The 12227-nt window shown below is 54.8% G+C and overlaps 1 protein-coding gene and 1 long non-coding RNA gene across 2 annotated transcripts; both read left to right on the forward strand.

Annotated features, from left to right (window-relative positions):
• Positions 1-115: 115 nt before the first annotated feature.
• LOC140681948 (uncharacterized) lies at positions 116-3946 on the forward strand. The gene is made up of 2 exons (XR_012053167.1): positions 116-212; positions 1960-3946. It is a non-coding gene; the product is annotated as an uncharacterized lncRNA (long non-coding RNA).
• A 6040-nt stretch (positions 3947-9986) lies between these two features.
• MSMP (microseminoprotein, prostate associated) lies at positions 9987-11790 on the forward strand. The gene is made up of 3 exons (XM_002190811.6): positions 9987-10472; positions 11126-11234; positions 11601-11790. The coding sequence occupies exons 1-3, from the start codon at positions 10361-10363 to the stop codon at positions 11788-11790; spliced, it is 411 nt and encodes a 136-aa protein (XP_002190847.4). The 5' UTR covers positions 9987-10360.
• The last annotated feature ends 437 nt before the right edge of the window (positions 11791-12227 follow it).

Here is a 12227-nt window from a genome sequence, read left to right on the forward strand (position 1 = left end):
GGTCCCCGCCCGGCCGGCCGGGCACCGGGATGGGCGGCACCGCGACGGGGCGGGGGGCGGTGTCCCCGGAGAGGGGGGGGGGGCTAGGGGTGGGGCTAGCGGGGAGTGGGGCGCTGGTTGGGGTGGTGGGGGGATGGCGGAGTGTTCGGCGTATCTCGCTTCCAGACTGGCGAAGTATTCCCCAGCGGGGAAGTAGAGACCGCGGTCCCCAGGTCCGGCGGCCACTAGTAGGCAGGGACTGAGGGAGGGGGTGCCCGTGTTTTAGGGGGTCCGGGAGGGGAGGTAGGGAGGGGCATCCGCGTTCGGGGTGTCCCCAGTGGGTGGAGGACCGAGGGAGGTGTACTTTGGTTCTGGTGAGGTGCAGTGAGGGGGAATCGGAGAAGAGGGCATCGGTTTGGGGCAGGGGACTGGGGTGCCCGGCTTCTGAGTGGAGGGGTGGATGGGGCTCGGAGGCCCCATCGGGGGATTAAGGGAGGGAAGTCCCCACAGCCGGTGGCTTCCAGTGGGCAGGGATTGAAGAGGGGGTACGTGGGATCTAGGGTCCGTGAGGGGAATCGGAGAGGGAGCATTAGAGTTTGGAGTGTCCCCATCGGGTGGGGGATTCAGAACAGAGAGCAGATTCTCTGTTCGGGGAGCTGCAATGAAAGAGCGATCATCCAGGTTCTGAGGTACCCCAATGACTAGGGACTGGGGAGGGGATGTCTCATGCTGGGGGTCCCTAGGGTTTGGGGAAGTCACTGGGGTGTGGGGGATGTTCATGATGGGGCAAAGGGGTAGCCTGGGGAGGGCTGTGAGGATGTGAAGGGATACACGGCTGTAGGGTACAGCCAGCTGGAGGGGGAGGGAATATCCTGGGTGTGAGTTCCTCACAAGGGATTTTTGGGAGGTCTTAAGTTCTCGGATAAAGGAGGAATCAGGCTCTGAGGAGGGGTTTCCCGGGATCTGGCTGCCTCCCTTGTGGGGGCCACCAGTGCTTTGGCTGTGGGTATCTCCCGTGGTGGAAGGATAGGAGGTTGGAGATGCCCTCGGGGATTTGGGATGCAGGGAGGCACCTGGGGATTTCGACCCTGAGAACTGGGATGCCCTGGGGAACCTGACGTCCCGAGACCCAGTGTATTTCCCCAACAGTGGAGGATGCACTGAAACCTGTGCCGACACGATCCCTGACAGGGCAGGGGGAGCTGAGGGCAGGGGGCTGGATGCCACGGGCATGTCACCACTGCAGCTTTTGGGGCTTCAGACCCTCTGCTGTAGGACACAAGCCTGTGGGCTGCCGGGGTAGGAGGGTGGATGCATACGAGTGGAGCACAAGGGAACGTTCGGGTGCAGTGAGACTTGCACAAGCCCCCATGGCGTCGTGGGACTGGGATAATGCGGGCAGAGCGGGGCTGCCGGTCCTCCCGGGGATTTGGGAAGGACCTAAGGGTACGTGATGGGCTGCCATGGGGGACCGCCCAGCCAGAGAGGACACAGAGGTGCCGTGCGTTTGTTTGCAGGGCGCGTCGGTGGGGCAAGGGGGTCTCGGCGGAGGCAGCATGCCTACGGTGCATTCCTGGCATTCACAGCCTGCTGCCTGCTCCCATCGGGCGGGGGTGGGGGGCGATAAAGACTGGAGGGGGGCGTTGGGGCTTGTGCCAGCCCCTTCCCCGTGGCTCAGAGCTGTGTGGGGCGAGATGCTTCTATGTGGGAGCACGGGGGAGCGCACTGGCTGCACGGCAGCCCCGCAGGTCTTGCCGGTGCCACTGGGCCTTCAAGGTCCTGTGTGGTTCAGATGCGTGAGGGATGCTGCGCTGAGCGGCGGGCAGGGTGCCACTGTCCCCTCCGGGATTTTGGGGCAGGCCACCAGAGCAGAGCAGCACCGCGAGCATGGCACTACAGCGTGCCCTGGCATGGGTCCTTCCACCTCTGGGGTTGCCGGGAATCACAGTCCCTCTCGCTGTCCCTCCATTCACACTGCAGATGTCGCCACTTGGAGTGATGCTCGTGGGGTCACGGAGCTCGGCTCCCCCAACCCGGCACAACCCGAGACGAAGAGATTGCATTGCCAGCTATAAATACCTCGGTCCAGTGTGGTACGGAGCTGGCAGCAGAGCCTGAGCCGAAGGACAGTGAAATCCAACCGACAGTGATTACATCCAGAAATGAGAAGCTGGAAAGATCTGGAAGAGCTTCTCCATGGAATGTAGGGCTGGGCATGGCGGGGTGGTGATGGTCCCACTGGAGAGCACAGGATCAAAGAAATCACCCCTGCTCTCGGGGCACAGATGGTGTCACACCTTGTACCCTGCAGGTGCCCCCAGACCAGATATGTGGCTCCCGTCCTGAGGCTCCGGTGGCACAGGCCAGGGCCAAAGGGGACACAGAGGGGCTGACAACAGACTGAGTAGGAAAAGCCCCCGCAGTGACCTCTCCAGGAGGTGGTGCTGCTCCCGCAGGATCTGCGGCGGGAGGGATGCCGCCAGTGGAGGAACGACTCTGGCAAAACAAAATAGAGATATGGGGGAGAAAAGCAGAGGGAGTGGAGGGAACGAGGGAGAAGCCGGTGGGGATTCGCTTATGGAGGGATGGGGTGCGTGAGATGCCCGTGACGGGGAATGTGGATGCGGCGGTACTCCGTGTGTGCGGGTGTGAGCCACCAGAGGGGGCCCAGCCACCGCCGCGCGTCGCACACCCGCAGCGACACCGCTGGGACACCGCGGGGACAACGCACCGACACGGCATCGACACCGCACCGACACCGCACACGGACCATACACACACCATATACACACACACACACCATACACACTCACCATACACTCACCATACACACAGACTTATCATACCTTAGGGTTTCTCTAACTCCCTTGCACATTCCCTGTCCCATGGTCTCACATGAGTTTTATTGGAATCCCACACTTTGGGATGACAATCTTCCCTTGCGCTGGGCTGTACCAAGCACCCTGGTCCTGGTGGTCTGTGGTGGTCCATGGCAGTCCATGGTGACCCAGTGTGGTGATGCATCCGCCTCTTTTCCAGGCTGCCCTGAATTCTGAGAAGTTCTCGTTAGACCTAAGCCTTGAAAAAGAGCACCTGGGCTCAGCCGTTCTCCAGCTTATTCATCTTCTCCCTGCTTCCAGGAACTGTTGGAGCAGTTAGAGCTCCTGGGTTTTCGATGAACAGTGTTGGCAACTGTTTTTCTTCCCCGAACAGCAAAAACATTGTTGTTTTCAGATACTCAAAGAAAGTGCAAACTGAAACTGTGGCAACGATGGAACATTGTTGCAACTAAAGCCCACTTTCTTGCCTCCCTGTAAACAGTGGTCCAAAATGAGACCCTAGAGCTGCCCTGGACCACAGCAGTTGTGGCCAGCACCTCCATCTGAGTGAGGCCTCTCAGAGCCAGCAACTCAAGTCTGCTGTACTTGAGGATCACTTGAACGATGATGGATCCTGGGCTGATACCCTCACTCCATGAGGCTCAGCCCTTCGCCTGTTGAGATGCAAAGGCATCCAACATGACCATTTCACTGACTTCTGAGGGGAATTTTTCACAGGTACCTTGCTTGCACTGTCTGTCTGTGTGCATGCCCCTATATATAGGCTATAGCAAACCTGGGAGAAATGCTGCTCTTTTAGGTGTTTAAGTACCTCAGATCTAAGTAACTTAGGCCTGTAAGTAAGGTTAAGTCGTAAGTTATACGCTAAGTTAAAAGCTGCTAAAGTGTTGTTCTTTTGCTAAGTTGTTAAGTTGCCCTCACTGGCCTTTTGTCACACGCACCTAAACACACACATACATATGCACAAACACAACCTAGATGGTTCTTACTTCATTTCTGTTTTGATTACCTGGCTTTTGTTTGTTGTTCCATTTTTTCTCCTCAATGTGCCTTAACTGTCTAGTAAGTGAATCTTGCCAATGAACTTCATCGTGCTGCCACTCTATATTAAATTTAGTTTTTGCTGATACCCTTGCCAGTGATTTTTTTAAGTGATCTCAAACATTCATTCGTGACACACATGCCAGTCCTAGGACTGCACCAGATCATGATGGGCACCAAGGACAGTTATGTTTGTTTGCCCTGGGGGGCTCACGCCCCTGAGATTCCAGTCTTCTTTTCCATGTTCCCCTGGCAAGCATAACCAAACCCCTGGTCCCCAGAGATGACAATTGTTTTTCCACCTCCTGGCATGCAGCAGCACAAGGCCATGGGCCTTGCCAAGCTCCTTCACTTCCACACTGAAAGTGGAGCCAGAAACCTGCCAGCCTCAGGAGGCGACTGTAAAGAGCATGGCAGGCACCACAAGTGAGTGCCTGCAGCATGGCCATCACTGCCAGGGTCAGGTGGAGTCGTGCAGACACTGCTGTGCCAGGGCACAAACAGCACTGGGTCACGGGGAGGTCTGGCATGGGTGGGCAGCAGCCTCTTCCTGCTGGAGGCCTTGTAGAAAGAGGGCAGGGATGGAGAAAGCACCGCCAACGACTCACATTTCTACTCAAGTGCGAGTCAGGCTTCTGCTGGGGTCCCTATTGCCAGTGCTCACATTGCCACCCCATCCCAAATGGGAGAGTAACACCTTCAGAAGGTCAGAGAGGCTTTGACCATGTGGGCACAAAGCACCCAGGACTGGCGCAGATATATGGGATGACCTTTTCACATATGGGCCCCCTGTGCTCCTGCTGTCCAGGGAGTCTGAAGGGCTCCTTGTTTGGATTTGAAGTTTGTGTGCCAGCAATGGAAAAAATAGAGCAAAGGCAAATATTTTAAAGGGAAAATTGTGGATAAATGTGGCAGCTGTGTCACCTCCCTGATTCAGGACAAGGGTTGTCACTGTGTGTTTGTGTGGAGAGCCTCTAGAACCCACACCTCTCTGTGCCTCAGACCCATGATGGGACCCTAGGAGTGTCCTTGCAGGGCACCAGGACAGGAAGTGTCACCCATGAACCCCTTCAAGTGAGTGCTCACTGTGCCAAGCCAGAGACACCTCCTGCAATGCTTTCCCTTCCAGCTTCTCTGGGATCCCCAGGTGGAGCATGTAGGGCCCTAGTCCCTTGCCTAGGTAGTCTCTTCCACCACAAGGCCACCAGACATTCATGGCTTTTCCTATAGAGTGTTCTTAGAGCAGGGTATCACCCCAGCATGGCCCTGTGGGTGCCAGTAAAACAGCCAATGCACTGTGCAGGAGGATTCCTCTTTTGGATACCACAGTGAGGCCAGAGATCTGCAGGATCCACCCAGGACACAGAAAGCCTCAGCCTCCGGGGGCTCTCTGTGTCCCTACAACCCAATGAGGCAATGTGCTCAGTACTACTCTGGGAGTCCCCTGTGAATCCTCATCAGTTCTGGGCCATTTATATGCTCTCATATCTGCCCAGCCCCGCGCTCAGCACCCTGTTCACCAGCGGCAAATTCTCCTCCAAGACAAGAGACCTGGACCATTGACCTCCCTGGCAAGTCCTCAGGCCAACAAGTGCCTGGCATTTTTTTGGCTGGTGCAGTTTCTGCGTGGCCTAGGAATGATCTCCTAGGGTTATTTCTGACTCACAGGACAGGAAACATTTTGGGGTTTAAGCCAAGCTGAATAATATGCTCATTTCCTTGTGCCGACTACAAAGCACCTGCTCGAGGGGATTTATGGAGTGCCGGCCTCTCGCAGTCACTGCCTGCCCAGATGTTTTTATTTTCCTGGTATGGCCAGCAAATGCCAAGGCCTGTTTTCCTAAACACCCCATGACCTCCTGGCATGTTTCTTTGAGGGGAGCCCAGGCAGAAACATGGGTTGCAGCACACACACACTGGGATACCCAGGGTGCTGCAGAGCCACAGCGGGTGCCAACAGCCTTCCAGGGCTGAGGGTAGCGAGAATGCATGGCTGCCCCACTGATGCCAGAACCTGGGCTGATGCAGAGTGCAGACCAGCCACAGCTATGGTAAATGACCTGGGAAAGTCTCAAAGGAATGGAACATGGGCATGAGCAAGTGTGGATGAGACTATACGAGAGAGGGCAAGAGGGCATGAGAGTCTGAGTGAGCCACAGCATGGGACTCCCCAGGACATAAAAGCCCATCCCATGACTGGGGACCTGCAGACAGCAGGTCCTGTCCCCTGACAGGGAACCCACACACCCCTCCAACCAGGGTTGTAGAGCCCCTGTGAAATGCTGTGCCTAACCTCTAGGGTCAGAACACCTCTTCCTTGCAAAGAGGGTCAGGGTGTGTGTGCTGAGGCCGGGGACACCCATGGAAGACACAAAGCATGCCAGCATGCCTTGCAGCTCATGCTTCTCCACTGGCATTGAGCTTTATCCAGCAGGCAGCTAGTCTGCAAAGTAAGGTAGCATCAATTTTTTCTCAAATCCCCTCTATTTTGTCCGCTTTTTGGAGCAACAGTCTCATTGCTGGTGGGGCTGTACTCCAGCCTCTGTGAGCTCCCCTATATGGCTTGCCAGCTATGGGATGAAGGATGTCATGAGCCAGCTGTCATTCCCTGGCTTGTCTTCCCTACCCAGTGCCTGACTGCCTATCTTTTGCTCACCCCTCTGCTCACCTCTCCCCAGGTGAGAAGAGGTGGAAATAGGTGAGCAGACCCCAGGGTCTGGCCATGCCAATGAGCAGTGAGCAGTGAGCATTCATGAATCATCATCACTGAGAGCTGGCATTTACCTGCACCTGCCCTGGTGCCCTGGGTACTCTGGTGCTTGAAGCATCCTCAAGGTGCTGGGTAAGGAAAGTTGCCCACATCCCAGAGCAGCTGCAGGATCCACAGCAGCACCAATGCAGTTGGGCCAGTGATAAACTAGGGTTGTGGAATTTTTTGTTTGACTGTTTGTTTGAGTTTTTGTTTTGTTTTGTTTTTGTTTTGTTTTGTTTTGTTTTTTGGTTTAGAGAGAAAATAAAATACCTTGGAGGACCAGGAGCCAAGCTCCCCAGTGCCTAAAACAGCAATCACAGCACTTCCTCAGATTTATGGTGTTTGCTTTCACAATGCCAACCGGGATCCTGTTTGCTTCCTGCTCTGCAGCTGCAACTCCAGCTGAAGGCTCAGGAGATTCAGGTTTTATAACCCTCCTGGATTCTGCTGATGGCAACTTGTCCAGCAAGGTTTATTACCCCTTGAGCCTCCTGCAGTGCTGGGGTGGGATGTTGTCACCTCATCCCTGTACCACTGACTTGGGTGCTCTTCCTCCCCCATCCATGGGGTCCCGTCCTTGGCAATGAGCATTCCACTGCTCAGCAGAGGGATTGCTGGGAGAGGAGGCGAGCAAAACTGTGCCCTTGGTGGGGTGCAGCACCCAGCTTTTCTCAGACACAGCTACAATCTGAGGCCCAGGCCAGGCAGGAGAGCTGGGTCCTGGTGGGAGGATGCTGAGACATGGATGTGACCTTCTCCAGGGTCCTGGGATACTCAAAGGTGGTGACTGCTCCTCACTGGCACACACATAGACACACAGTGATCCCTTCTGTTGGGTTCTGCCTGGCAAATCAAAGTGACTGAACTTCTAGAGAGGCACTTTTTCCAGCTCCTTTATCCTTTCTGTGGTTCTTCCCCGGACCTCAGTTGCTCCCCAAGATGTGAGACCAAAAGCAGCTGCTTTCTTTCAGTCTCTGCAGCAAAAACTCCTCCAGGCCAGCACAGCTCCTCCTACCACAGTACCCTCAAGAGCCCAGGCAGAAGCTCTGAAGCACCAAGTCCAACTGAAAGTACTGCTTTCCAAATTATGAGCACCCTCCTGTACAACCTGGACCAAATGCTCTGGATCACCCATGGGGTTGTGTGTGCTGGGGACAGGTGGGTGCCCAGGAATGCAGAAGTGGAGGAAGAAAAGTGGTCAGGAGGGGGGAAAAACAGTATCAACAGGCTGTGGGGGACCACCTTTCTTTATGCAAAGTCATAGTGTGGACAGTGCTCCACTGCCCTGGTCCCTCTGCAATGTGTCAAGAGGTGTCCTGACACTCCTCTTTTTCTCTGCATTTTCCCAGCAAAGCACTTTGATGAAAAATCCAATGATCATGAATGGACTCATAGCTTTACCCTTCTATTTAATGAACCATAATGGCTACAGAAATCCTGAGAATGCCTCTCCATGTCCCTGATGGAGCAGGGGCAATGCCCTTCCCCACAGCCAAGAGATGCTCTTGCCCCAGGTCACTATTCTGGAAGCTTGTCCAAATCCTGTGGGCCTCTGAGTGAAACTCACCACTTCTTTTTAACATTTGCTGTTCTTGTTGATGAAACAATGATGGATTATTTCATTGCAGTTACTAGCATGCCAGACTTCTTTTTCCAAACACACAATAGGAATATTAATTAACTGCTCTGATGATGAGCGCTTTTATCCTCCTTATATAGTAACAACTCAGCACTAAAGGGCAAGTTCCATTTGTCACTGATGCACTCCACCATCCCGGCTCATGGCCAGCCGTCAGCAGGGAATTCCCAGCATTTCTCTGATTTGTTATCAGCCTTTCCTAAGAGGTCCCACACTCACTGCCATCCAGCAGCCCCACCAAGGGACACAGCATCATCCGCGGCACTACAACAGGGTTGGGGTAATTCTCTAAGGCGAAGAAGGGATGCAAAGCCAGGGTTTCTCCCTCAGCAGTGAGAGCACTAGCTGCAGGAGATGGATGCAATGGGATGGCAAAGGGGCCCAGAGCACCAAAGGGAAGGGACTATGCCTTCAAATCCGAAGGCGGTGAATCCAAAGCGGATAAAGCGGATAAAAGGAAGCATTTTTCTTTCTCACTCTGTGCTTAATTAGACTGCCACAGGAAAATGCTCAGGCCAACATTTAGCAGGATTCAATGAGGGATTGGGCACTTACAGGGATAAGAAAAATATCTAGCTATAATAGTGAATGCCAATACAAATTCTGGAAGGGATATTAAGCCTCACGCGTCAAGGTGTAAATTTGTCCCAAACTCTCAGAAACAGGGATCTGCAGGGGCAGATGACCCATATATGCCACTGCTGCTGATGCTGCCTCACTGCTGGCATGGTCCTGCACTGGCTGAGCCCCCGGCTGGACCATCCCCAGAGCCCTGTTTCCTGCTGCTGGCAGCACCTCTGACAAGGACTGTGAATTTCTTTTGGCAAGTCAGCCCTTTGCTTGTAGCTCTCCGGGGCCATGCGGCTCCCAGGGCTCTGACCTACTCGCTCTTGCACATCAGCTCACTTTGCCAGCTGGTAACAGTCTTTTTATTCTATACAGAAGCAGCCCCTCTGGGTGAGGGTCTGTGAGGTCCACAGGCACAACCCTGGGTGATGTGGCACATTCCCACAGGTCCTTGCTTCCAGCCAAGTCCCTTGTTTACCTTTCAGGTTACCTGTTGCCCAAAAGCACTTTGGCCTTCCGATTTTATCCCTCCTGTTTCCTGCTTCTGCTGGGGCCAGTCTGCAGCCTCTGGAAGAGGATGCTCATCCCCAATACCTTGTGGGTGCACCAGGTGCACAGACACAGTCCTCTTTCATGGGCACTGCTCAGATGAGCCCTGGTTCATTCTCTCCTGTTCTGCATCAGAGGCAGTTGCTATACTGTCTGCTCTGGTCACAGCACCAAATATGTCAGAGCTCAGTAAGTGTTTGGACAACACTCTCAGGCACATGCTGGGATTCTTGGGGTGTCCTGCACAGGGCTAGGAGTTGGACACGGTGATCCTGATGGGTCCCTTCCATCTTAGCATATTCTGTGATTCTGTGATTTTAAACCTGCTGTTCCCATCCCCTGCTCATGCATGGCTATGAACCTGGCACAGCTGCAGCCCAGGCTGGGGTGAAAGTGACAGGATGTGGTACTCAGGAGTGGGTGCATGCACCTCCATCCCCAAATGAGGATGGTGCCACACTGTTAGCAGAATGCTTGTGCTGCTCTGGTCACTGAGACTGGTCACTAAGATGAGATGCTCCCAAAACCTTGGCTCGCTGTGAAGGAGCAGTGACGGCTCAGCATGACCAGAGGGGAGCCTGGAGCTCTCCTGGTCAGGAGCCAGGGTCTCCTGTGCTTGGTGCTTATGTGCGCACTACACTGCGGAGGGCAACGCTGCTGGGGACCTTTGGATCTCTCCTTGCTGTAGAGCCTTGCACCCACAGGGGCTTCCAACTGGAGAAATTTCTGGAGGGCATGAATCAGCTTTTCACAGCTTGTTAAAAATCTTGATCCTACCTCTTGTTTTCATGCCTTTCAAATCAGGAAATGAGTTTTACAACTTTTCCAGTGGGGCACAGCTGGTGGCCAGGGTCGTAAAGCTGAACTTTATAAATATCTCTCATTGGGATCAGGGGAAGAGCATTAAAAAGGCAGAGAGAGAGAAAGGGAAAAAGAAGGCAAAGGAGCAAAGGCAATAGAGAAGCAAAGCGAACAAGTCCAGCTCAACCATCTATGGCCATGCAAGCACAGAAGATGAGGTGTGCTTGGGGCAGGCTTTGCCTGCTTCTTTCCCTCCTCCTCCAGCTGCCAGGCTCCCAGGCCAAATGCTACTTCCAGGCTAAAGGTAAGTGGGGAGGTGAGATGGGAAGAGGAGGCCTCAGATTTCCCAGCATGGCAGGGTTCTTCCTTAAGACTGAGAAGTATGAAAGGGACTGTGCTGAGTTCAGGAATGGGATCATGGGCCAGTGTGAGTGGAAGGAGCAGTCTATAAACCACAGAACAGCTCTCCAGGGCTTTGGCTGAGAAACAGCTTTCTGGGCCATAAAGGCTCCTGGCAGACGCCTGGCTGGGGCCAAATGTGCAGGTCTAGCAGCAAAGGGAGGAGGGCGGCTCATCATCCCCCTGTTGTCTCCTCCCAGGGCTGCAGAAATGCCCAGACCGTAAGGGGCACTGGATTTGTCCTCTCCAGGGAAGCAAGAGCCATTTGCTTCTTGCTCTAGACCCACGGGGTAGTGGTGAGAGCCACAAGACAGGGCCAGGAGAGGATGGATGGGTACATCACCATGAGATGATACCATGAGATGCGTACATCACCACGAGAGATGACAGGGCATTCCATACCTGCAGGATGGTGCATAGACCACCATATATCTTCCATAGCATAAGGTGGTCATCATGATACTTCTGCTCCTGTTTGGGGCACAGGACTGTCAAGGAGGCTTCCAGCTGTCCTCAGCACAGACCCATGTGTTCTCATTACCACTGTTTCCTTTGCAGCTCCCTGTGAGTATGAAGGGAAACAGTTCTCCCTTGGGGAATCGTGGCTGAGCACCAACTGCCTGCTCTGCACCTGCCTGCACCCCATTGGCGTGGGCTGCTGTGAGACGTGAGTGAGGGGCTGGGCTGGGGTGGGCTGCATCTGCATCTGCAGCAGTGGGTGTCTGGTGGCTGCAAATGCAGCTGATATCAGAGCCTTAGGAGGGCAATGGGGTACCAGGCCCTGGGGAACAAGAGGCAGAGGTAAGCAGGACCCCACCAGGGCATTGAGGATGGTGGGGTGAGCTGGGGCAGTTGGAAAGGGTATTTTGGCACAGCAAGATGCCCAGATGGGCCAGGAGCCGTGTTTCAGCCTGCCTGAGCTGGTCTGGAAGACACCCTGTGCAGGGGGCTGGCAGCAGGAAGCCATCCATCCCAGTCAGCAGCTCTCTGGCACTAATGAGGGGTACTGATGGCACCGTTTCCTTTCCCACAGCACCCAGCACCCGATCGACTTCCCTGACTGGTGCGAGGCCCACTACGACTCACAGACCTGCCAGATTTCGGTAGTGCAGAAGGCCAACCCCAGCCTGCCGTGCGTGAAGAGTGTGGAGCACGAGTGGGGCTCGGCCAGCACTCCCGAGCCGCTGGTGAACAAGGTGCTGAGCACGGGGCTGGGCAGATAAGAGAGGCTCGGCAGCACGCCGCGCCCCTCGGCGCCTCCCTCTCCCCTCCAAAGCACACCGCCCGCATGCTCCAGATCTGCTCCACCCGCCCTGTAGAGGCATCACCGCCGGCACCTTCGAAGGAAACCACTATCCACGCACATGGTACCAAGCCTTGCTTCTGCCTTTAGCTTCCTGAACCAGGGTGTCCTCCTTGTGGTGTTCTGTACACCGTGGAAACGCAGATTCTACGGGATCTCCTTCAGGTGGCCAGAAAATCTTTAGTGACTAAAAAAAGGCTACAGGACTAAATCAGCCAGCTCCATGGCAGTCCTGCATTCTGATATCCAACCCCAAGCGAAACAGCTCCCTACTCCCTCCCAGACCTGTACTCCACAGCAAAGAGGCTGTGGGCAGCTCGCTGGGGTCACCACAGCAGCTCGTGCAGGATCCCCACA

This window comes from Taeniopygia guttata, chromosome Z, assembly GCF_048771995.1.
Source record: "Taeniopygia guttata chromosome Z, bTaeGut7.mat, whole genome shotgun sequence".
NCBI classification, from domain to species: Eukaryota; Metazoa; Chordata; class Aves; order Passeriformes; family Estrildidae; genus Taeniopygia; species Taeniopygia guttata.

Bases quoted from the DNA above. Each gene is read 5' to 3' on its own strand.
- MSMP (XM_002190811.6), top strand. From the start codon at position 10,361: ATGGCCATGCAAGCACAGAAGATGAGGTGTGCTTGGGGCAGGCTTTGC. The intron at 10,473-11,125 runs GTAAGTGGGGAG...TTTCCTTTGCAG, and splicing joins ATGCTACTTCCAGGCTAAAG to CTCCCTGTGAGTATGAAGGG. The intron at 11,235-11,600 runs GTGAGTGAGGGG...CCTTTCCCACAG, and splicing joins GGCGTGGGCTGCTGTGAGAC to CACCCAGCACCCGATCGACT.